Source organism: Chlorocebus sabaeus, chromosome 5 (assembly GCF_047675955.1).
Source record: "Chlorocebus sabaeus isolate Y175 chromosome 5, mChlSab1.0.hap1, whole genome shotgun sequence".
NCBI lineage: Eukaryota > Metazoa > Chordata > Mammalia > Primates > Cercopithecidae > Chlorocebus > Chlorocebus sabaeus.
In genome coordinates, this window is record NC_132908.1 from 9550507 (window position 1) to 9576917 (window position 26411).

Consider the following 26411-nt stretch of genomic DNA (forward strand, 5'->3'; position numbering starts at 1 on the left):
TTCATCTGTAAAATAATACGTACCATTTGGGGTTGCAGTGAACATAAAATGTGGTAATGTACATAATGTGGCTGGCTCAGGACCTGTGATGGAGTCACAGTTTAAAAACTATTAGGCTTTTTTTTTTTTTGGAATGATATAGGAAAACTAGCTCCATTTGTTTCCCACTTAAATTCTCCATTTCCCACAACATGGCATGATTTCACCTGCATTGTAGAATTTGATTGAAGAAAGTAGCAAAGTTAGCAGTCAAAGCATGGGCTTCGGAGTCAGACAAATGGGGTTCAGAATATGGTTCAGGTTAGCGGAAATTAACCTGTTTTCTGTTCCTTAGATTTCTCATTTATAAAACCGGGGCAATAATAGTACCAATATCATCAGGATTTTGTGTGAGTTAAGAGAGATCGTGCATCTAAAGTTCTGACTTAAAAAATGCATTTAATAAATGGTGGCTTTAATATCCTCACAGGAACCCCAAGGGGTGGGTATTATCATTAGCTCCATGTTGCTGCTGGAAACAAAGAATGATGGATTTCCAGAGTTAGCCTGAGTCTCACAACTCTTACCCTTGGCCAGACTCAACAGCGTAGATGTTGATCAAACTCACTCTCTACCCCAAGATAGCTCAGCTCCCCTAATCGGTGCCATGCTCAGTGAAACAGGGGAGGAAGGCACCAGCCCATTTCTCCTGACCACGATGCTGTTCTCTCTTTGTCTGCATAGACCAGTCACTTTATCTCTTGGCATTGACTTTGTATTTTGGGCTTCTGATCAGACCATGTGTTTCCAGCTTCTGTCCCCACTGATTTATAGTATGACTTGATAGATGTCCCATCTGTAATTTTTGAATCCTCATCCGTTTTCAATGAGATGACAATGCCTCAATGCAAATCCTCCAAGTCATTTTGGTAATGAAACTCAAATCTCTGGATAAAGAAAATGTGGTATATATACACAATGGAATACTATTTAGCCATAAAAAAGAATCCAATCACGTCTTTTGCAGCAACATGGATGGAACTGGAGACCACAATCATAAGTGAAGCAACTCAGACACAGAAAGACAAATACTAGGCCAGACTAGCTCATGCTTTTAATCCCAGCACTTAAAGAGGCCAAGTGGAGGGGTGGGGGAATCACTTGAGCCCAGGAGTTTGAGACCAGCCTGAGAAACATGGCAAAACCCTATCTCTACAAAAACAAAACAAAACAAAAACAGAAAAACTAGCCAGGCATGGTGGCACATGCCTATAGTCCCAGCTACTTGTGGGGCTGAGGTGGGAAGATCACTTGAGCCCCAGAGTTTGAGGCTGCAGTGAGCCGTGATTGCACCGCTATACTCCAGCCTGGGCAACAAAGCAAGACCCTGTGTCAGGGGTTTTAAAAAAGAGAATGAATGAAAGAAAAAGCAATAAGGATAAATACTGCATGCTCTCACTTGTAAGCGGGAGCTAAATAATGCATACACTTAGATGCAGAATGTGTAATGATAGACAGTGGAGACTCAGAAAGGCAAGTGGGTGTGAGGGAGGACGCTGAGGGAAGAGGCTGATGAAAGGCTACTTAATGGATACAATGTATGTTATTTGTGAGATGGATACTCAAAAAGCCCTGACATCACTACTACACAATCTATGCATGTAACAAAATTACACTTGTACCCCATACATTTAAACAAAACAAACAAACAAACAAAACACCCAAATCTTGCTGTGTTGATTCCAGTTACCAACCTGAATGCCAGAAGTGGAGTGAGACTGGGTGCAGTGGCTCATACCTGTAATCCCAGCACTTTGGGAGGCTGAGGCAGGAGAATCCCTTGAGCTCGGGAGTTTGACACCAGCCTGAGAAACAAAGTGAGACCCTCCCCATCTCTAAACAACAATAACAACAACAACAACAAACAAATAGAAAAGAAACATCTGTGGAATCTTTCTTGGTCTTAGAGAAAACAAAGCAAAACAAAAAAGTGGAGTGAGATGTTTACAATTCTTGCAGAAGAAGGTTGAACAAGTCTCTTCTCTGAATCTCAGTCTCTTCACCTGGTAAAAGCAGCTAAATGTTTCTGCTTTCCCTGTACACAGCATGGATGCCAGGATCTGACACCCAAAACTAATTGTTGCCCCCCTTTCCTATGTTAGATCGGCCTGTCCTAGTTTCTTCAAACACACTTTAATTGTGGAAGGAAAAAATATGTCATCAGCTATAATCTGCGAGATCACATAGAGGCCAGCAAGGTGGGAATCAATAGGAATTAGGGTTCTTTTCATTCAAATTTGATTGTTTCAATTTTAAAGTTAAAGACAACATAAGTGAGAGGCCATTGGTTTCTTTGAGTCATTCTACAACTCCCTTCAAGGGGGTAAGAGTTGACTCCCCTGTTTTTCCCCAACTTTAGATTTTTTTCTCATGGGCATTTCCGACGGAGTCTTTCTTCACATCCAGGGAAATCAAGATGGCTCAGCCTCTACTCTTCCCATCTCAAACAGGCCCACTCAGTCTTTCTAATTTGCAGAATTATAATTTAAATAGAAGGAATATAGACTCCAGGAATATGATTTTGATGAGTTTTAAAGCACGTTTTCAAAAGACAATGGCTAGATAACTAACCATATGGTGGAGTAATAAGGAATAAAGGAACAGTTTACTGCAGGGGTGGGGACCGATTTACATCTTCAGATGTGCAGAGGAATGCTGATTCGTTTTGCACAAAGATGCAAGAGACTGATTAGGAGGCAGATTTGCATAAAGCTCAGCGGGATGCTCTGAGCCAAGCTCAGAAAGAGACATGTGGTTCAGCGGGGAATCTTGTACCTGTAATAGTCCTTCTTGCCAACGCTGGGGGCACATCAATTGTGCAGGGATGGAGGGACCCCCAACAGGAGGTTTCATAATTAAAGCACTGACAGCGTTCACTACTGATATACAAATAACACCCATCTCTACCATAAGGTACTGTAGAAACAAAATGGACTTTGCAGTCTGGCAGACTTAAGCCAGAATCTAGACTTTGCCATATACTTGTTTTGTAACCTTGGGCAAATCAGCAATCATCTTAGAGCCTCATTGTCTTCATATGTAACTGGAGGGAGGGGGAAGGAGTGATCGTACTCATCTTGAATGTCTGTTAAAAGAGGATCAAGGCTGGGCGCGGTAGCTCACGCCTGTAATCCCAGCACTTCAGGAGGCCAAGGCAGGCAGTTTGCCTGGGCTCAGGAGTTTGAGACCAGTCTAGGCAATCTGGCAAAACCATGTCTCTACAAAACAAACAAAAAAATTTAGGCAGGTGTGGTGGCACACACCTGTAATCCCAGCTACTTGAGGGGCAGAGGCCAGATAATTGCTCAAGTCAAGGAAGCCAAGGCCTGCAGTGAGCCACTCCAGGGAGTGCAGTGGCATGAACATGGCTCACTGCAGCCTTGACCTACTGGGCTCAAGCAGTTATCTGGCCTCAGCCCCCACAAGTAGCTGGGACTACAGGTGGCTCCTCACTGCAGCCTCCCATCTCTTACAAAAGTGTTTGTGGGGGAATCAAAGTAGTGAATCTATAGCCCATAGGCCACAATCATCATCATCATTTTTTTTTATAAAATATGGATAATTATCTCAAGGTACAAGGTCTTAAGAGTCTAGAAAGCACATTAAATCCTCCACAGCTTAGAGATCAATGCTGAGAATATGCAACCTCTTTTTATCTCTATTTCTCCCCCTGTTCCAAGCCAGGTTCCAATGCCAAGAAAAACAGGGTGGTGGAATGGGAAGCTTCTGCTGCCAATGGCACAGATGAGGAAACCAAACTGTAGCTACAGAGGCAGCCTGACAGAGCCACTTGTAGCCAGAAGCAGATTGCTGGGGGCAGCACCTCCCTGTTCTGTCCCTTTTCTTAGGGACAGATGTCCTTCTCGTCTGTTCCATCAGCAGGCAAATGGGGAAATAATAGAACAGAGACAATGGAAAGAAAATGAGAAACAGGTCCAGACAGCAGCCACTGAGCTCTGGTAATTGTGGGTGGGGTAGGGGAAAAAAATCTAGCTGCTGCTATCAGATGCAATGAGAAATAAAGAAAAATAATGTTTGTGGTTCAGTTACTAGAATGGATCAGATGACTGTCACCCTTTGGATAACTCTTCTTTATCCTTTAGGAGTTGGGTCCTAGCTTAGGTCTTTCAGGAAGTCTTTTCACCTCCCCAGTGCCCAGGCTGGAGTAGTTGTCACAGTGTGCCATGTGCACCTCTCCTGTTCCCACTCATTTCACAATGCCATAACTAGCAGTGCATTTCCCTGTCTCTCCCACTACGTTATAAGTTCCCTGTTGGTAGAAGAGCTGAGGCAGGACTAGCTTGTCTGTCACAATGTAAAAGAGTCTTGGAACATGTCCTGGGGCCAGGGTCTAAACCCCCTCGTGGCCTTTGGAACACCAAGCTCTGTGCCAAAGGGTGGAAGGCTGCCCTGCTGCACCACAATCTAAGCCCAGGGCATAAAACCTCTAGTGGCTTGGACGCAATCCAAGACTCAGGGCATAAAATCCCTCAGGGCCTCTGGAATGTGCACGGACTTGCTGGCTCCTTGCTTCTTACTCTCCCAGGCTCGTAAATATGTTCTCCATTACTTCAGGTAGCAGAGCATATTACATATGCATCAAAGAAAATGCTAAACTGTCACAGCTACACTTGATGCACTGCTACCTTTCTACCCCTACATCCTCACATCCTCACCTGTTTACCCCCACATCTGCATGTCCTCACCACTTGCTTCTTTGTTTGATCACCAATAAATACTGTGGGCTTCCAGAGCTCAGGGTCTTCACAGCCTCCATACTAGCATTGGCCCCCTGGACCCACCTTATGTACTCTTAACCTGTCTTTTCTTATTCCTTTGACTCTGCTGGACTTCATAGCCTCCATGACCTGGTGTTGGGTCTGATCACCCCAACATTCCCTAAAATCCCAGGGATATTTTATTAGTCATCTCTGCTTCATCTGTACCTACCACAGGCCTGGCACTGAGTCAGTAATCAGTGAATGCTTGGTAAACAGATCAATAGTGGGTAAGTGGGTGGGTTCAAGAATGAATGGATGACCATATGGCTGGATGAATTACAGTTGGTCTGATGGGTTGATGAAAGGATGGATGGTTTATTAGATGATTAATTTTTGGATGACTAGCTGGGTGGATGGGTGGATAAATGGATGGGAAAATGGTTCAATCCCATCAGAGACAGTCATAGTTTATAGTTACTTTGTCCTAAAGAATAAGAGTAAGTCCACACAAAAGCCTAGGTATCTTCATGCCCCCAACTTCCACTCAACCTCCAAGGCAGATACTATCCCTACAAATCTCCAGATCCTATATGAAAATTTCCATCATTCATCCTAGGAACTGTGGAAAGTACTGGAATAAGCACCAAACCTGGAGATTCACAAGACCTAAATTTGAATCTTTTCTCAGTTATTAATTTTTTAAAAATCATAGAATATCTGTAAGTTTGCATGACTCAAATATGAAATCAGAGACTCACTTCATAGGGTAATTATGTGGCTAAAGTGAAACAATAAGTACAAAAGGGCATACTGTAAGGTTTGGTATAGAATAGATGCTCAACAAATGCTTACTATTTATTTACATCATATTCAGACAATTACTAAAGTGGATCCCCTTCCTCTACTTGCTTTCAAACTTGTTTTACAAATATTTTATTTTTCCCCAAATGGAAGCTCACTTTGAACCTCAACATATCAATCAGATGAAGCTTTGCCATCTCCAGTTGAAGCTGGGTCTTACCTCATAAGCCCCCCACCCACCCAGAGATCCTGGTGGCACTCAAGGTTCTGAAAGGAATCAGCATTCCAGGGAATATAGTTAGAAAAGAAAATTTGCCTTAAAGTTCACGGTTTCTTTGTTCTGTCACTCTCCCTCATCTCCTCTTCCCCCTTCTCTCTCCCCCTTCCTCTCCCCAATTCCATCTTCCTCTCTCTCTCTCTCTCTCTCTCGGTCTCTCCCCTTCTCCCACTCTCTCTTCCCCCACTCCAACCCCTCTCTATTTATTCCCCTCCCTTTCCCACCTCTCTGCCTCTCCCTCCCTTCCTCTCCCTCTCCCCTCTTTTCTCCCCCTCCCTCTCTGACTCTCCCCCTTACTCTTTCCTCCTCTTTCCCTCTCCCCCATTCCCCCTCCGTGTCCTGCTATCCCTTCCTACCCTCTCCCTGCCTCCCTCTCCCCCCCACTCCTCCCCACTCTCTCTCTCCCACTTTCCTTGCTTCCTCAGGGCTTTGTGTTCCTCTACGACACAGATGAGCAGATGACCCTGTCAGAAAATGAAAATGGTTTTTGTCGGTCTATTCAGGAGTTTCTAGAAATACTTCTGAGAGGCTCTTTGAATAATTTACTCATCTGAGATCATTTAAATAATCTATTCACTCATTTTCATAATTGATGGCAATGGAAAACTAGCAAGGGTGCAGCTTTTGTCTTACATTTATACCACCTGTCAGCTTAATCATGCTCCCATCACCCTCAGAGAGATCCTTAACAATTTGGGGTTGTGACTGGGGTGGAGATGGATATTCCGTATGACCAAATGTTTGACTCTGGCTCTATTGAAATACTGCTTGAGCTGAAGTCCTGCCTTTACCACTGTATGACCTTGGACAAGTCATTCAACCCATGCTGCTTCCAATTTCTCTTCTATAACATGAGGATAGAAATAATTATACTTGGAACTGGCATCTATGTGTCAGTGTTCTAAGCACCTGATATATTACCTTGTTTAATTATCCTAACAACCTAGGAGGTAAGTACTATTATTGCCTCCCTTTTAGATATGAGAAAATGCAGAGAATGTTGGGAGACTGATTATGAGACAAGATTATGCATTGAAAACACTCTGCACGGTGTCTGACACATAGTGGGAGCTCAACTAATGGTAGCTGCTGCCCTCGTGATCATCCCATCCATCAAGAACATCACCATCATCACCATCATCAATCATCATCGCCATCATCATCAATCATCTTTATCATTAGTATCCCTGTCAACGTATGTTCCCGTAGAGATGTTTTTTCTAGGAACTGCATTTTTTTTTTTGTTTTAACTTCTCAAATCTGAAAAACTTTCAGCAGAATGTTGCTCCGCAGGAGAGCGCCTGTTCAACTGCTGTTCTTTTTGGAGTTGGGTTACAACTGCAACAACAACAACAACAAAAGAACCAGTGCAAGTCAGACACACACACACACATGCACACACACACACACGCACACATGCTTTAGGAGATGGCATCACTTATTTCAGTTGAATGTGTTAATTTGCTAGAGATCTACTCTATTTTCCTCACTGTGACCTAACATATTGTACTGTGTGAGTATTTAAAATAGTCACTATGCGTGACTCTAGGGAAGTCAGATGATTATTTTATTTATATTCACCTTTGCTAAATCCTGATGCACGGATAATTTTAAATGTTTTATAATGGCTCAATTTTCCCTCTCTAGGGCTCACATTATTTAAGAAACTTAATGATCATTATATAAGGAAACAAATTAAATTCCACACAGACTCTGCTAAGGTTGATATTACCAAATCCATTTTATAAAAAGGAACTTGCCTTTAAATATGGATTTGGGAGAAGAAAAGAAAAGAAGGGAGGAAAGGAAGGAGGATGACAGGGCAGGGTGAGAGATGAACAATGTTATTTACAGGCATAGCAAAGCTCTTCTAGAAATACCTAATCTGAATATACCTAATTAGAGACTTACACCTAAAAAAAATTTTTTTTAACCTATCTAATTCCCCTCTGTCATGCATCTCCTGGAGAATCAGTGCAGCCAATGCCATGACTTTCAGTTCTGTTTCTGAAATTTCTCTCAGATTCCGTGGCCACTATTCTCCCCACATCTCTATTCCCTCTAGCCCAAGCCACTTAAATAGACCCTTAGAAAATTTCCCAGATTCTTGACAATCACCATTTTCCTTTTAAAGAAGCAGTGTGGTTCATGTTTAAGAGTGCAGATGATTGGGTTCCAAATCCTGGCTTTGAAAGTTACTAGCTCTGTGACTCTGAGCGAGTTACTGAATTTCTCTGAGCTTCATTCCCTCCATTTGCAAAAGAGGGTAATAGTTGTATCTGTATTACAGTCCTGATATGAGGATTAGATGTATGCTTAGCACCTAATAAATGTTAAACAAATGTGAGTGATTATTATTTTTTTATGTTGTTCTCTCATCTCATGCTCTTCAAAATTGCCCTGAAGATTACTGAATTAAGTGCCATAACCTATCATTCAAATTCTAGCATAGCCCTTTACCCCCATAAAGTTTCCTTCAAAGGATTTGTACTAGTCTTCTATTGTTGTGTAGCAAATTGCCTCAAACTTAGCCATTTGAAACAACACCTATTTATGATCTCACAGTTCTGCAGGTCAGAAGTCCTAGTGAGCTCAGCTGAGTTTTGGCTCCGGGTGTCACAAGGCCAAAATCATGGCCCTACCCAGGCTGGGCTCATATCTGGAGGATCTGGGAAGAATCCACTTCCAAGCTCACTCAGATTGTTGGGCAAGCTCAGCTCCTTGGGGTTATATGTCTGAGGTCAGCTAGGGACTGATCTCAGTGCCCAGAGGCTCCTGCATTCCTTATCATGGAGCCCCCTCCAACCTCAATTGTAGAAATCAGACTAAGCCTTCTCACACTCCAGATTTCTTTCTGCAACTATTAGGCTTGTGCAAGTGTAACTGCAGTTTTCACCATTTTTTTTTTAAATGGCAAAACCTGTGATTACTTTTGCACCAACCTAATAGCTGCACAAAACATTCTACTTTTAAAGGGCTCATGTGATTGGGTGAGGCCCGCCCCAATAATCTCCCTTTTGAGTAACTCAAAGTCAACTGAGAAGTCCTTTCTGCCATGTGGCCTAATAAAACCACAGGAGTGACAGCTCATCATATCACATACTCCCAGAGGAGAGGCTAGAAAAGGCCGAGTGTCATCGGAGACCATTCTTAGAATTCTGCATACCACACAGCTATGTTTCAATCACATTGAACTCTTCTCCAGATGGGCCTTGGGCACTCTTGCCTCTGAGCCTGACTTTCAGTCTTCCCACGTATGTGTGAGAAGACATGGAATGGCCTTCTCACACATATTCAGAAATCCAAATCTTGCTTATTCTCTGAGACCTTGTTCAAACGAGAAGTCCTCCATACAAACGCCCTTGATTCTTCTGCCTCCCTATAACATCTCTCTTCTCTAAATACCCTGGAGTTTCCAAAACATCTTTATGGCACTTCACATGTTCTCCTGCAGTTATGAGCATCTCTTAGGGCCCTGTTAGACTCTAAAACCAGATTATCTGCTTTGCAACCCTCAGATATGACTTGCACATAGTGGGTGCTCGGAAATTTTCTTTGATCAAATAAGTGTGTGAATAAATATGGATTATATGGCAACCTAAGTTCTATTATCTCTGTTGATGGGACAAAATGTTAACAAAAAATCATTTAATAACTTAATATTTATTGAGAAAAATCTAGATAACATGTACTGAGCTACATCTATAAACAGCGTTTTATTTTGCCTTGTTATTCTCTCGTTTACCACAAATTATTCAAGATGCAACAAGACTCCAAATTCCTTCTTTCTTTTCCCTCTATAGTTTCGCCTAAGCACTGCTACTGAGCCATGTATTCCAAAGGAAGAAAGAGGCACAAAAGCTAAGAAGCAAGAATCTTGATAACAGGATGACCTAGATAAAAGCATTTCAGGGTTACACAGAGTAAGTCCATGCCCTAAAGCAGTAGCTTTACATCTTTAATGGGCATGAGAATCACTAGGGAGGCTTAAAAAAAACATGCAGATTCAGAATCAGAAATGCTGATTCCATAGATTTGAGGCAGGGCTAAGGCCTTTACATTTTTCCCAAGGTGATTCTAATCTAGGTAGCCCAAGGAACCACAGGTATAAAATGACCATAATGAAAGATGCTCCTCACTTGGGGAAGTTAACGGGAAAAGGGCCTTTCCATTCATTCTACAAATACTTATTGAGCCTCTGCTATTGACAGAGATATAACAGTAAAGGAGAAACTGAAAACACACCGTGAGCTCTCAGTGCTAGCCGTGGTCAGAATTCATGGCTTTACCAATGGGTTGCTATTGTTTTTCTAAGCAAAGTGAGTTGTAATGTTTCTGCCTGCTGGTAGAATGTGTCACAATGCACTTCAATTTTAGCAATCCACATAATCATTCTATCAATTGTCATTTACAGGGTGTCCTCACAACTACAATTTTTCTTCATGATTTCTTTTACATAATCTTCACTGGAATGTGTGCACAGAAGTCAAGAACCATGTTTGCAAAAATACTTCCATCCTTTGGCTGGATGAACTTTTTCGAAGACTGCTGATATCTCATACACACACACAAACACAGGGGCAAACTCACACTAATAACCAGCATGTTTTATTGAGATCTTGACACTTACTGGGCCCTTCTAGGCTAAATGTAGTAGTAGTGATGGCAAAGTTAAAATACAATAATTTAGATAGGAGGGAGCTATGGCATTCTATAATTAAAAATCACATCATGTAATAATTGCACTCCATTTATCACCATGCCTCACTAGACCTGACAGCACATTGATACGCCACAGTCAGAACCACAGACTCGAGAGAGTAATCACAGCTTTTGTAAGATCTCCTTTATCATATCTGTACTAGGAATCCTATAACTGGAATCTACTTTATTTCACACAAGACACAACATACGGGGTGCATCCCCTCCCTTAATGAGACAGATTGGAAGATGAAACTACTGTAGACCAAAAAATAGAAGGGGCCGGGTGCGGTGCCTCATGCCTGTAATCCCAGCACTCTGGGAGGTCAAGATGGGAGGATTGTTTGAGGTTAGGAGATTGAGACCAACCTGGGCAGCATAGCGAGACCTTGTGTCTGCAAAAAAAATAAAAATTAGCCAGGCAAGGTGGTGTGCACTTGTGTCCCCAGCTACTTGGGAGAGTGAGGCAGGAAGACCCCTTAAGCCCAGGAATTTGGGGCTGTAGTGAGGTATGATTGTGCCTGCACTCCAGCCTGGTAACAGAGTGAGACCATGTCTCTAAAAAAAATTTAAAATTACAAGGTCTGGGAGATGCAATAAATGCCTATACCCTGAGTTCTCATTAGCTGGGTTCAGGCTGAATCTACTGCCTCCAGTAAGAGGAAAGGAAGCAGACACCTTTCTAAGGGTAGGAGGATCTCCCTAAATTTCTCCTCTAGAATACCTCCACCCCACTGCCAGTTGTTCCACATGATGTAGTGGTGGCGAACACAGCCTTTGGGGTCAGGCAGACCTCCACTTACATCCTTCTACCATCACACAGCAGCTGGGGGATCTGAAGCTGGTCACTAGCTTCTCTGAACCAGAATTTCCATCTCTGAAGCAGGGAGAAGAATACCTACTTTAGAAGAGCCATTAAATGAATACCTGCTTAGATGACTAAATGAGATCACGAATGTAAAATTCTCAGCATAGTTATTGATACAGAGTAGCTCTTAATAAATGGCGGCTGAAGTCGTCGATACCAACAGATCATAGAGGGGTCCATTTGTGCACTAGGCCCAAACCCTTGTGGTGAAGCTGAAAAAACGCAGATGAAAGGAACAGACCTTCCCCTGTTGGGGCTTCTAGTCTAAGCAAAGATGAATAGGCAAACAAACAATGCCAAAGCAAGCTGTTAACACTCTTACGAGTTAGTATACAGGTCTGCAGAAATGAAGTGGAAAAGGGCAGACCCACTTTGAGCTATCCAGATACAGAATCAATGGAAAGGGTGTCCTTGACAAAGAGGAAAAATGTTTGAAGGGGCAGGAACATCAGGAGCAGGTGACAGCTGAATACTAGGGCTTGGGGAATAAGAAGACAGCTTTCTGAGTTGGGGCACGGGCGAATAAGCATATTCGTGGGAGGAAGATGATGAGTTTGGCTTCGGACAAGATGATATTGGGTGTCTGTGGGTCAGCCACATGGGGTGCTGTAGGCAAGTCTGGAGGTCATGAGACAGATCTGGGCTGGAGGGAGAGATCTGGTCATGTTTCTGTGCAAAATGCACCTGAAACCAAATGTAAACAGAGTGATGAAAACAAAAAGAAAAACAGACCCATCAGAGCGAGAACGGGACATTTCCTTCAGGAAGACACAAGGAAGGGTCTCCCTTATGTCTTCTTGAACATCGGTATCATCTTTAAGTAGATCTTCTCTGGGGAATAAAATGCTTGTTTTACTTTAATATTTATGTATTTTGTCCTATTTATATTTGAAGTCAAAACTTCAAAAATATTTATATATCTCTTTCTCAATATATATCTCTTTTAAAGTTAGTCTGGGATACACTAATTAGTTCAATCTAGCTTTTCCACAGTGTACAAATATATCAAAACATCATGTGCAGTAAAATTATATACAATTTTTATTTGTTAACTTAAACAAATTTTTAAAAGCTAGCCTGTATGTGTATATAGGCGTATGCATAAACACACATATATTTTCATTTTAAAGCTATTGTAAGGCTGGGTGCAGTGGCTCATGCCTATAATCCCAGCACTTTGGGAAGCCAAAGTGGATCACCTGAGGTCAGGGGTTCAAGACCAGTCTGGCCAACATGGTGAAACCTCGTCTCTACTAAAAACACAAAAGTTAGCCAGGAGTGGTTACACATGTCTGTAACTCTAGCTACTCAGGAGGCTGAGACAGGAGAATTTTTTGAACCCAGGAAGCGGAGGTTGCAGTGAGCCGAGATCGTGCCACCGTACTCCAGCCTGGGTGACAGTATGAGATTCTGTCTCTAAATAAATAATTAAAAAATAAAATAAAATAAAGCTACTGTAACCCTAAAATGGTAAATAGAATTATCCTCAAATCATTTTTTTTCAGGTAGAATAAGTAGTTCAGCCTAGAGAAATCCAATTTATTACTCAAGACCCAACTCCAATGCTTCTAGCTTTAAAAAGAATTTCTCTAAGTGAGAAATTCTCACTTAGAGAATTTTTTTTTTTTTTTGAGATGGAGTCTTGCTCTGTCAGCCAGGTTGGAGTGCAGTGGTGGGATCTCGGCTCACTGTAAGCTCCACCTCCTGTGTTCATGCCATTCTCCTGCCTCAGCCTCCCGAGTAGCTGGGACTACCGGTGCCCGCCACCACGCCCAGCTAATTTGTGTGTGTGTGTGTGTGTATTTTCAGTAGAGACAGGGTTTCAAAATGTTAGCCAGGATAGTCTCCATCTCCTGACCTCATGAGCTACCTGCCTCAGTCTCCCAAAGTGCTGGGATAACAGGTGTGAACCACTACACCTGGCTAGAGAATTTCTTGACTGGGCCAAGTTCACCCTTCTCTCCCCTCTGTGCTGGGGATGGTCCTACGGCCAGTAGCACTTATATCCAGTTGTCCCAGGGTTGGCTTAATTCTCTATTATGAGCTACTTGAGAAGAGAGATGGTTTCCTATGCATCCTTGTAGTATCCCTGGTACCTAATGAACTGCTGGCCACAGAGCTGACATACACAGGGCGTTGGTTGTACTGGCCTAGACTGCTAATTGGCAGGAAGACCCCTCACGCCCAGGAATTTGAGGCTGTAGGGTCTTCTGAGGCTGAGGCTGAGGCATCTAGGGTTTTGTTTTTGAGCATCTCTGGGAAGCCTTGGACTCATCAAACTCCAAGGCAGACCAAAATCACTGAAGAAAAAGGGAGAGAGAAAAGGTATGAAAGTCCCGATTTGTAGGAGAAAGCCTGCTCCATCCTGAGTTCTGTGTCTGCAGCACACAGGCAGGCCTGGTGCTCGGCGTCTGTATAATCCACACCAGCCACATACAAAGGCCCAGCAAAAAGCAAGCACCCCTCTAAGGGCTTGTCATGTTTTCCCAGACACCCTCATTACACGCTGCTGCTTCCAGTGACGCCACTGAGTGACCTCAGAGATGAAAAGAAATTGCCTCCGAGTCCCAGAATAACAGCTCCCTCCTCGGCAGTCCTTCCCCTCTGTTGACCTGCTGTACCAGCGTGTAGTGCTGGGGGGCAGCTTTAAGGATAACATGACTAGTATTTACCTGCTCCACTGGCTTTCTCTTTCTTCGCGACAGAAGCACACAGAGTTATTTCTGAAGCACTAGATCCCCTGAGTGCCAAGAGAATAGAACAACTACAGGCAGCATTTGTGCATTCTAAGCTCAACTCAGCAGCAATTCCCCAAGCTGCCTTTTATGGGAAATTGCTATGTTTCAACAGGAATTTGAAGAAGGGCCCACAAAATATTAAAAGGCATTTTCTGTATTTGGAAATGGAGTGTATCAAGGGCAGCTGTCACCTGCACTGCAGTGGCCTCCTTGTGTACCGGCTCCCTGGAAGATGAGTCAGATTCTAAGGTAGCACAGAAAATTCACAGGTGTGAGCCAAGCCTGCCCCAGGACTGGTTAAAACCAACCAAAGGGAATGATGTGGCGGCTCCAAAAGTGAATCGCAGATTGTGTAACATCAAAAGGTTGAAAACCCTAAAACCCAACAACATAAGGCAGAAAGGCTCCAATTCTCTACCTCCTATGGCTGATTAGAAAAAAACATGAATTGCATTTTGGCTTTACATGTGTAAGAGAAAAGAAAATCAGGATTTGAAATATGGATAAAAGAAAGTAGTGATACAATAAAACATTATAGGCAACAACAACAACAAAAGCATATTCGAAGTCCCAAATGCATGAAGGAACCCGGTATATACATTCATGGAGTTGCAAATCACTTGCATGGTGGACTACAGGGTATATAGGAGGGAAGAAAGGAGGTTAAAACCAAGGACAGTGAACTAGATGCTAACACTTTCCTTAAGCATGACAGAAGTCCATAGAATCCCAGCCTACTCCATCTCCTCCATATACACACTAGAATCTAAGTTTCTTGAGTACAGAAAATATTTTTTCTCTTGTTTATGATGGACTCCAAACATCAAGAATAGTGCCTGGCACAAAGTAGGCACTTAATAACTATTTGTTGAATGAAAAAATGAATAGACAAACCATGAAGTCAGGGCTTTGGTGGATCAACTGAAGGATCAAAAGAAGAGGTGATCAATAAGCAATGCATATTGTTATTATAATTGGTATTCATGTCAGGGGGTTAAATATGAATGCTGTGAAAACTGTTAGCTAATTGTGCTGGGTATCCCAATTTGAAGGATTTAAGATTTTGTTTTGTTTTGAGACAAAGTCTTGCTCTGTCACCCAGGGTGAAGTGCAGTGGTGCGATCTCAGCTTACTGCAACCTCCGCCTCCCAGGTTCAAGTGATTCTCCTGCCTCAGCCTCCCGAGTAGCTGGGATTATAGGCACCATCATCATGCCTGGCTAATTTTTTATATTTTAGTAGATACCTGGTTTCATCATGTTGCCCAGGGTGGTCTTGAACTCCTGAGCTCAGGCAATGTGACTGCCTTGGCTTCCCAAAATGCTAGGATTACAGGTGTGAGTCACCATACCCAGAACAGATTTAGTTTTTTTTTTTTTAAATTAAGCACGATGACATACAACAAAATGAATGGATTTTGTGTCATAATTTAACGCCTTTTGACAAATGTTCAAGACAGGAAGTAACTGCCATCACTCCAGAAAATTCCCTGTGCCCTGTCCTGTCAACTGCACTCAACCACAGAAGCAACCACTATTCTGGTATCTAACCCTGTAGGGAAGGTTTGCCTCCCCTTGAACTTTATGTAAATGGAACCACACAATACAATCTTTCATGTCTTTCTTTGGTTCCATATAATGTTTTTCAATTCATCCATGTTGTTGCACATATTACCAGGCCATTCTATTTTATTAATATACCATAATTTGTTCATCCATTTCCTTGTTGATGGACATTTGAATTATTTCTGATGTTTTGCTATAATGAATAAAGTTGCAATGAACATTCTTGTACAAGTATTACTTTTTGGATATATGTTTATCTTTCTTTGGGATAAATAAGTAGGAGTAAAATTGCTGGATAAGATTTGTGTATGTCTAAATTTATTTTTAGAAAACACACAGTTTCTGGCCAGGAACGTAGCTCACACCTGTGATCTCAGCAGTTTGGGAGGCCAAGGCGGGTGGATCACTTGTCAAGAGTCTGAGACCAGCCTGGCCAACATAGTGAAACTCTATCTCTACCAAAAATATAAAAAATTAGCCGGTGTGGTGGCACACACCTGTAATCCTAGCTACTCTGGGGGCCGAGGTGGAGTCTCGTTCTGTTGCCCAGGCTGGAGTGCAGTAGCTCAATCTTGGCTCACTGGAACCTCCATCTCCTGGATTCAAGTGATTCTTGTGCCTCAGCCTCCCAAGTAGCTGGGACCACTGGTGCACATCACCGTGCCCAGCTAATTTTTGTATTTTAGTAGAGACAGGGTTTCACCATATTGGTCAGGCTGGTCTCAAACTCCTGACCTCAGGTGGTCCACCTGCCATGGCCTCCCAAAGTGCTGGAATTACAAGCGTGAGCCACCATGCCCAGCCCTCTTTTTTATTTTCTAATAATGTCTTTAGATGAGCAAAAGTTTTTAATTTTGATGAAGCACAGTTTATCTACTACTTAATGGTTTTTCATATTTGGTTTAAGAAATCTGAGGCTCACAGATCACAAAACTATTCTCCTATATTTTCTTCTAGAAAGTTTATAGTTTTATCTTTTACATTTAAGCCTACAATCTACTTCAAGTAATTATTTGTGCATAACGTGAGCAATGGGTCAAGGTTTTTTTTTTATTCCATGTAGATTGCCCGTTAATCCAATACCATTTACTAAAAAGGCTTTCCTTTTCCCTGTTGTCATAATCATTCATCAAAAATCATTTGAATGTCCCTATGTGGATCTATTTTCATTATTTCATCATTAAATAAGATATAAGCTTATTTAATATATATATTTTATGCACAGTACCAAACTTAGAATAGAAAAACTTAAAAATTATCAAATAATCTTGTGATATGCATATGTGCATATAATATATATTATATGCATAATATATATAAATAGATATATAATATATATTATAGGTTTTTCATAGATACTCTTTATCAGATTGAGGAATTTATCATCTTTTTCATAACTGGATATTGAATTTTGTCAAATGTTTTTTCTGCATTTATTGAAATGACCATATTTCCCCCTTTACTCTATTAATATGGTAAATCAATTTAATTTTTAAATGTTAAATGAATCTTGCATTCCTAAGATAGCTCCCACTTATCCATGATGTATTATCCTTTTTAAAAAAATTATTAGATTATGATTAGTAACATATTGAAAAACTTTGTATAGAGTGCTGTTATTTCTTTTAAATGTTTGTTATAGTACAAAGCAAAGCCATCTGGGCCAGGAGTTTCTCTTTTGTCTTTTTAAAATGGGAAAGTTTTTAGGTATATTTTCAGTTTTTTAGCAAACATGAGCTATTCAGATTGTCAATTCCTACATCTCAGTTGTAGAAAATTGTTTCTTCAGAATTTGCCCATTTTATCTATATTGAGCTACTTAGATTGTCAATTCCTTCATGTCAGTTGTAGAAAATTGTGTTCCTTCAGAATTTGCCCTTTTTATCTATATTGTCAAATTTGTTGTCATAAATTTTTCATAATATTATTTTCATCTTTTTAATGCCTGTAGGATCTGTAGTGTGTGTAAGTGATAGTCCATCTTGCATTTTTAATATTGGCTTATTTGTGTTTTCTCACTTTTGTGTGATCATTATTGCTAGGGATTCTGAATTTTATTAGTCATTTCAAAGAACTAGCTTTTGGCTTTGTTGATTTTTTTCTATGGCTTGTGTTCTACCTTGTTGATTTTTACTCCTGTATTTATTATTTTTTTCTCCTACTTCATTTGTTTACTTTGCTCTTTTCTAACTTCTAAATTTATAAGCTTAAATCATTGACACTGAATTCACACTTTCCTTTTATATTATAAGCAGTTAAAGCTATGAATTTCTTAGTATGCCTTTAATCTTATTCTTCAAATTTTGATATTTTGTGTTTTCATTATCATTCCGGCCAAAGTATTTTCTAATGTCTTTCTGATTTCTTCTTTGACCTATAGGTGGTTTAGAAGTGTGTTGCCATTTCCAAACATTTGGGGATTTTCTAGATATATTTTTGTTGCTGATTTTTATTTTCATGCTGTTATGATCAAAGAATGCATCCTCCATCATTTCAGTTCTTCTAAACACATTGAGACTTTTGTTTTATGCTCCAAAATGTAGTCTACTTTGGTGGATTTCCCACGTGCACTTGAAAGGCTGTGCATTTTATAGCTGTTAGGTGTAGCATGCAAAACTTTCCTAAGCTTCCTCCTCACTGTTCTTTTCTAGGAATCTGTCATTGTCTCCCCAAAGTCAATGCTTTTGTTTGCATAGTATTTCCCCCTGATTTCAGTCAATTACATTATGTCTCCCACAGCACATCCTATATCTTCCTTCCCTCTAGGGTCACTCAGGCCTCCATTTGATGTACTAAGTGACGATAAATTTCAAGATGCTAAAGTAGTTCAGAGGTCATGCATTGATTGTCAAAAAAAAAAAAAAAAAAAAAGATAACAACATAACAACATAGGCTTTCTGATCTCTTTTATTCTAGTCTTTATATGAAATTGTAGCAACTAACTTAAGCATTTAATTATGCAGGAGGAGGGAGGGCAGCTGGACCAGATATTGTCATTGTATGTATGAGATCATCTGTAAATTTCCTGTGATGTCTCTCCTCTCTGACCCAGGTCACGACGTGTATGGTACATAAGATGATGATTTTTTTCTTTGCACACTGATTTTTTTGTATTTTTCAATAGCTAATATACATGTAGTTGAAAATATGCTTTATAAGAAAAATAACCTCCCTCTCTAACGCATGATTTACAGAAGTGATACATTTAAGTTTTTAAAATGAGTTTATTTAAAGCGAAAGACTAAGTACATGAAAATACAGAGGGTTCATTCATATGGCAATGACTATGGTACACAATTAGGAAGTTTAGGCAAACTTGTGTGATCATTTCTATATAGTCAACACTTACTAGTATAATGCTGCAACCCAAACTTCACTGTCTTTAAATTATCCTAAGTTCAGATCTATCCTACTGGGATTTGAGAACAGACATAGAGAACATCACACAAGTACCACAGTTCACCCAGGGAAAGCATTCCAATTGCACCTTAAACATTTAGTCGGCCTTGTTGGAAGAAAGACGTGCTCTCGGCTGTGAGATGGGATCTAGAGCAGCTCAACAGGAAATGCGTGGGAGAAAGAAGCACTGTGAGCCCCTTTATTGCCCATGCTTTCTTCCCTCCCCTGCATTCAGCACACAGAAGGATGCTCACCTTTTCCCATTCCCGGTCTTTGTTCAGCACAATCACCACCAGCCTAGGATGCACCTGGTAGCCTTCCTCAGTGAAGGATAAGTCTTTGCCATCCCATGTAACATTGACCATAAACCTAGAAAGGGGAAGACAGAAAGACAAAATTTTAGGAAATAATTAGAGTAATCAAACAATTAAGTAGATGCCACCATTAATGGAATACTGAAAAATTATAAACTTACAAACCTATATTCATCACAAGAAGCCTCTCTGTAGAAGTATTAATACCCGTGCAACCATTGCTAGTTGACCATGCTTTAGTAATGGACTGTAATTAACACATGGAATGTAAGTTTTTTGTGCTGCCAGATCCATAGACCTATATTCAAATGATCTTCTTATAGGAAGATCTGAAAGCACATTCTATTATACTCTAACAAGCTTCCCTGAAGGAAGCTGCTTGCTCATAAACCACATGGCATTCAGTGTTGAAAAAATGACATTCCATTACTCATTATTTATTCAACTAATATATATTAAGCATTTGCTACCTGCCAGGACTCAGCTAGTTGGTTCAGGGTAAATAAGAAAATGAACATGATTCCTACCCTCATGAAGTTTAGAGTCTAAGGGGGAGGATAGACATTAATTAATTAATCACAGATCTATGACAAATGCTACAAGGGAGAGGAGAGTATGCTAAAAAAAAAGTGAAATGGGGTGAGGCAAGGCTGAGGAAGTGCAGCTTGATCTGAAGGATGAGTTGGCATTCATAGGCAAGAAAAGACACAAACCGGCAAAAGAGACAACACGTGCAAAGACTCTGTGGTGTGCATACAAGGAACTGAATGCAGACCAGTGAGGCTGAAGCAGAGGAAGACAAGAAAATGTGAGATCAGGCGAGGCTGAGAAGATGAATAGGAACAGAAAGTGCAGGATTTTAGAGACTATGTTAAATGTCTGTCTTAAAACCACGGGAAGGTGCAGGCACGGTGGTTCCCATCTGTAATCCCAGCACTTTGGGAGGTTGAGGTAGGGGAATCACCTGAGGTCGGTAGTTCAAGACCATCCCATGTCTACTAAAAATACAAAAAAATTAGCTGGGCATAGTGGTGTACACCTGTATTCCCAGTTACTCAGGAGGCCGAAGCAGGAGAATCGCTTGAACCTGGGAGGCGGAGGTCGCGGTGAGCTGAGATCCTGCCATTGCACTCCAGCCTGGGCAACAAGTGTGAAACTCCATTTCAGAAAAACAAACAAACAAACAAAAACTATGGGAAGACATAGAAGCAAGGGTGACATCAAAGAGGTAACAGATCATATTAGTTGAAGACTGTGTAGTGAACAGATTGGAGGGGAACCAGAGCAGGTACAGGGGGACTACTTATGCTATTCTTATAATCCAGGTCAAAGATAATGGTGGCTTTGACTCTGGCTGTGGCCAAAGAAGAAGAGAAAAAGCGACAGCAAACAAGACTGAGTGGAGAGAGATTTAGGAGGTATTTAGTGAAAGATTAGATGAGGGGAGGGGAGAAAGAGGCATCAAGGATGACTCCTAGAATCTACCTTATGTAACATGTATAAACTTAACTTTTGGTCTAGGTGTTTTCATTGCAGGTAACGTCTTTCTGCCTTACAACATTTATACCCTCATCACTCCTCAAAGCCACCTTGGCCTGTACTCAGGCTGAAGTCAGGGAGCCAAGGCAGACTTCATCTCCCAGATTTCAGGTGAGAGGTTCCCCAAGGGTTCTTCTCTCCTTCCAGCTTGAGAAAAAGGTGATATCATTAAAGACATCTGAGACAACATGGTGGTGGCCACTTAGCAGACACAAGATAAATATAATATGGTGGATTGAAGCATTCAAAGACTTCCCCAGAAAGATACTGTGTCTCTCGCTTCATATTCCATTAACATCCAGAGATGCTAAAAAGTTAAAAAAAAAGAAAAAGAAAAGAAAAAAAGAAGAAGAAAGAGGAAGGAGGAGGAAGGAGGAGAAGAAAGAAGAAGGAAGAAGAAGAAGGAAGAAGGAAGAAGAAGAAGAAGGAGAAGGAGAAGGAAAAGAAGGAGAAGGAGAAGAAGAAGGAGAAGAAGAAGAAGAAGAGAACTAGGCTACAAGAAATTTCAAAAAGAGACACTGGCCTATTGGGTCACACGTACATCCCCGGACCAGCATGGTGCAGAAGAGACTGACGGTGGTGTTGTACGGGGGAGAATTTGGTTTCCAAGGACAAAGTGAAGAAATTGGGGAAAAGGAAAAGAGCAAATATTGTGTATTTATTCAATAGACTATCTGGGTCATTGAAAATCATGTTTTTGAAGACAAATTGATGATACAGAGAAAACGCTTACTACTTAATGTTAAAGAAGCAGAAAAGAGGATAAAAACTGAGCTTATCTATGTCTAAAAGGGTTACAGGTATTTTTCATTTTCTTTTATGTATCTTTGTATTCTTCAAGTTCTCTGCAATCAAATACTTTAACAAACAGAAAACTAAAACACTGCTATTCTAGAAGGAACAAAGGATAATCACTATTCTATTTGGTTTATTTGGGGTATCTCTTATCATTTCCTAGAAAGGTTTTTTGTTGTTGTTGTTGTCATCTGTTTGTTTGTGTTTTGTTTTGTTTTGAGATGGAGTCTCAATCTGTAGTCCAGACTGTAGTACACTGGTACAATCTCTGCTCACTGCAACCTCCACCTCCCAGGTTCAAGTGATTCTCCTGCCTCAGCCTCCCGAGTAGCTGGAGTTACAGGTGCCCATCACCACACCCAGCTAATTTTTGTATTTTTAGTAGAGACAGGGTTTCACCATGTTGGCCAGGCTGGTTCTGAATTCCTGACCTCAGGTGATCTGCCTGCCTCTGGCTCCCAAAGTGCTGGGATTACAGGCATGAGCCACCACGCCTGCCCGAAAGATATTTTCTTGATTTAACAACTATTTACTGTATGCCTGGTATATAGGTCAGGGCTTATAGTAAGTCTTCCAGATACAGAAATAAAAAACACAGTGTTTGTCTTCTCTCTTACCCACATTCTTATAATACAATGGCATAGACACATAAACAATGACAGCACCTATAATGCCACTTATTCACTGATGGAGAGTAAATATAAGAAGATGAAAGAACACAGACAAAAGGGTCCCTAACTCAACCTGGGGAATCTGGGGAGGACTTCCCAGGGAATCTTAATGGGTGAAGGGGTTGAGGCAGGAGAAAGCATTCTGGGCAGAGGGATCATCTTAAGTAAAGAGTCAGCAAAGGTAGTAACACAGGCTAGAGGAAGTAGGAAATGGCTTAGTAAAGCTGACGGTTATATTATGTGCAGTGGGATGAGTCTGCAGAGGATCCCTGAAGCCAGATCATAATGGACACACTGAAGGGTTTGGATTTGTTCAGAAGGTCACGGAGAGCCAGGAAAGATTTTAAGTAGAGGAGCGATACACTCAGATTTGCGGCCAATAGGGGCAGAAGTGAAAATGCTTCTCTGCACTTGAGGGGACTTGAACATTTTTGTTCACGGCTTAAAAACCATTCATTATTTAAACAATTGAAACTTTTTATTCTCTCTTCCTTCTTCCCTTTGATGTTTCCTGGCCCGAGTTTGATGAACTAAATGAACATGGTCCAGATACACACAACTAGGGGTGCTCCACCTCACACTCCTTATTGAGACTCTAAAGAAGACATTTGCATGGACTGAGTGTTTAGTGGAGAACTGGAGTCAAATTCCTCATTATCAGCAGGCTTTCAAAGTAACTAATTGAGCCTAAGTTAAGCTGTTTTTATTTTTTAAGCTGACATTTTGGTTCTGTTTCCCATGGTTATTTTTAGCTCTGTCACATTGTCTGGCATACTGTGGGGGCTCAGTTAATGTCTGAGAACTGAGTATGTTGACAGATCATTACCAAAGGGATATCCACCCATCCATACATTCAACCATCTATATATCTATCCTTCCATCCATCTGTCAATGCAGTCATTCATCTATCCATCCATCCATCAATACATTTACCTGTCCATTCATCTATCCATCCATCTATCAATACATTCATCCATCCACTCATTAATCCATCCATTCATCCATCTATCCATCAATACATTCATTAATACATTCATCTATTCTTCCATCCATTAGGCATGTTTGAGTACCTCCTATATATCATACCCTGTAGCAGAACTATGCTAGGAAAATAATACAAAAAAGACCAAAAATACTTAATTTTTCAAGGTTGGGGAGAGAGACACACAAAATAAATGTAACAAAGAATAGTAAGTGTAAAAATAGAGATTTCGACTAAGTTGTTGGAAAGCATAAGAGAAGGAGTGGCTAATTCTATGGTGATTCCATGACTGGAATAAGGAAACAAAGTGGAAGGGATTTGGGTTGTGCTGAGAAGGAAGAGGAAGGAAAAGTTGAGCAGCTCTTGCTTATGCATATGGAGAAAATGCAAAGTCCAAGGCAGAGAATCCTGAAACATCATGACGTGTTCAATGAGCTGCAGTCAGTTCAGAATGGCAGGGAAGTGGGGGGCAAGTGGGAAAGTAACTTAGGAGAGGAAGCTAGAGACAGACGCAGGAGTCAGGTAAGTAAGTACTATATAGACTGTACTATGGAGTTTAGACTTCATCCTAGACATATTTATTATTCACTATTTCCCTTTAGACTTTAATTGCAAGTTTGTAAGATGCAGATGGGCAAACAGATGAGGCTTTGTAGTAACCCAAGCAAGGAATAGAGACAACGGTCAAAGAAAGCAACAGTTGGAATGAAGAGACTGGAGAGATAGGCAGGCAACTGCAATGGAATTTCAATACAAAAACAGCTGACAAAGACCACCAGTGGCCTTGACCTCAGCTAGCAGAAGATAAGTTACCAGTCACTCTGTACCTGCTGCCCTAAGTTCATAATTAGGGTGACCAACTCACTGAGGTGTTTCTTATTGAGTACAATGAGATCTTAAACCAGGTTTCAATTATCCAACACTTTGGGGTGAATGTAGTTCAGGTTGAGTCTACCTAGTGTCCCAAATGTGGGAAAACTGAAAAATTTAGGAAATTATCAAGAAATTTAGAAATATCCAGTTTATTATCTGTTTGGAAATGCTGGATTAGGGAACAAATGTTTTGGTTTCGATATAGACACTTGGTCCTGGGGAGAGCCATTCACGAGGTTACATAACATGAACTGAATGTCACAGCAACTTTTTTGGGGGTTGTTTGTTTTTGCTTTTTGAAACAGGGTCTCACTCTGTCACCCAGGCTGGATGCAGCAGTGCAATCTCAGCTCACTGTAACCTCCGCCTCCCAGGTTCAAGCAATTCTCCTGCTTCAGCCTCCCAAGTAGCTGGGATTACAGGTACCTGCCACCACTCCTGGCTAATTCTTATATTTTTAGTAGAGACAGGGTTGTACCATGTTGGCCAAGCTGGTCTTGAACTCCTGACCTCAAATGATCCACCTGCCTCAGCCTCCCAAAGTGCTGCGATTACAGGTGTGAGCCACCACACCCAGTCAACACAGTTATTGTTTTAATCAAGAAGGTAGCAGACGCAGTTGAGCACCTTTCTTTGGATTTGCCAGTTGAATTTACTTAAAATCTCCTTCTTTAATTTCCCATCTCCATGTTCTCCACTTGTTCCGTTTTCTTCCATTTTGTAGCAAAATCAGATGGAATTAGCAGAGTGATAATTGAGACGCAAACACTCTTCTTCAGATTATATGAAAATAACTATGCAGAAATCCTCATGCTTCAGATTTTTCTGTATTCCTTTAAGATTCAATATTCTGGGCAAATGACTCCATATACTTAATGTTAATATTGTCTTTCTTTTTCTATTAAAAGTCTTCAGTCCCTTGGGAGGGGGGGAAAAACAACCTCTAACAGAAATTTCTGCTGAACAGTAATTTCATTATGAAGTTGGCAGGGAGCAAGTACCTATTACCTTCAATTCCCCCATCCAATTTCTAGAAAGGACAATCCATATTTCCATGGGCTTTCTTCCCATTTAAACTTGCTCCAGAGCAGAGTTATTTACCTAGGGAAATACCATTTTACACCACATTGATCAGTTCCCATTAACACCTGCTGAGCACTTGTATTAAACAGTAAAATCTTATCATTGTTTTGCTTATCTCTACAAAATTGATCATAAACCTTTAGTGGTCAGATAAAATGTCAGAAATTCTGACTGCTTCTAAGCCTCAAATTACAGCTTCAATATCTCCGTCAGGAGCAATAAGTACATAGAAGCATGCTGGCAAATAGAGAAGGGGAAGACTCTAGTGATTTGCCAAGACCACTTCTGTGTTGTCAGTCACTAGTGGTAAAGTGCTAAGTTGTTTTTTATTGTCAATGACACAACACTATATATATATATATATTATATATATGTTTACATATTACATATATAAAATACATAAAATATGTACATATACATACACATTTCCTCTGGTATTTACAGTGTTAAGTGTATGAAGTTGAAGTCCAGGTGAAATAAACATTTCTCTTCCCCTTGTGTTTTGTGCTGTATGAATGGTGATCCATGGTGATCAGAGAAAACACTGAAAAATAGGCAGGCAATATTTCCTATATTATGATTAAAAAGAAATAGGGCCAGAATTGTCCAATTCTCTCTAGGCCTGCTATCACATTAGATAGCCACCAACCATATGTAGCTATTGAGCATCTGAAATGTGGTTAGTCTGAATTGAAATGTGTCATCCATGTAAAACTACAAACAGAATTTTGAAGACTGTATTTTTCAAGAGTAAAAGGTCTCATAAATAATTTTAGGTTGATTTCATGTTCATTTAGACACGTTGGGTTAAATAAAATATATTATTAAAATTAATTTTATCTGCTTCTCTTCACTTTTTTAATGGGCTACCAAAAAATTTAAGTTGCACGTGACTCGCATTTTATTCCTAATGGACAGCTAGCTGTTCTAGACTGTCTTTGTGCCTTTACTTTTGTTTTTAACTGGTAGACTGGAATCATGGAAGCAGGGACCTCATCTGCCTTGTTTAGTATTATATTTCTAGTGCTAAACAGGGTGTGTGGCAC

The 26411-nt window shown here is 40.7% G+C and overlaps 1 protein-coding gene across 2 annotated transcripts in view; it reads right to left on the reverse strand.

Moving 5' to 3' along the window:
• Positions 1-26411, reverse strand: part of GRIN2A (glutamate ionotropic receptor NMDA type subunit 2A) — a 426336-nt gene that overhangs the window by 113171 nt on the left and 286754 nt on the right. For both annotated transcript variants that reach the window (XM_007985424.3, XM_007985396.3), the window contains exon 5: positions 19363-19477. In XM_007985424.3, coding sequence (XP_007983615.1) covers positions 19363-19477 — 115 coding nt within the window. The remainder of the gene's footprint in view (positions 1-19362; positions 19478-26411) is intronic.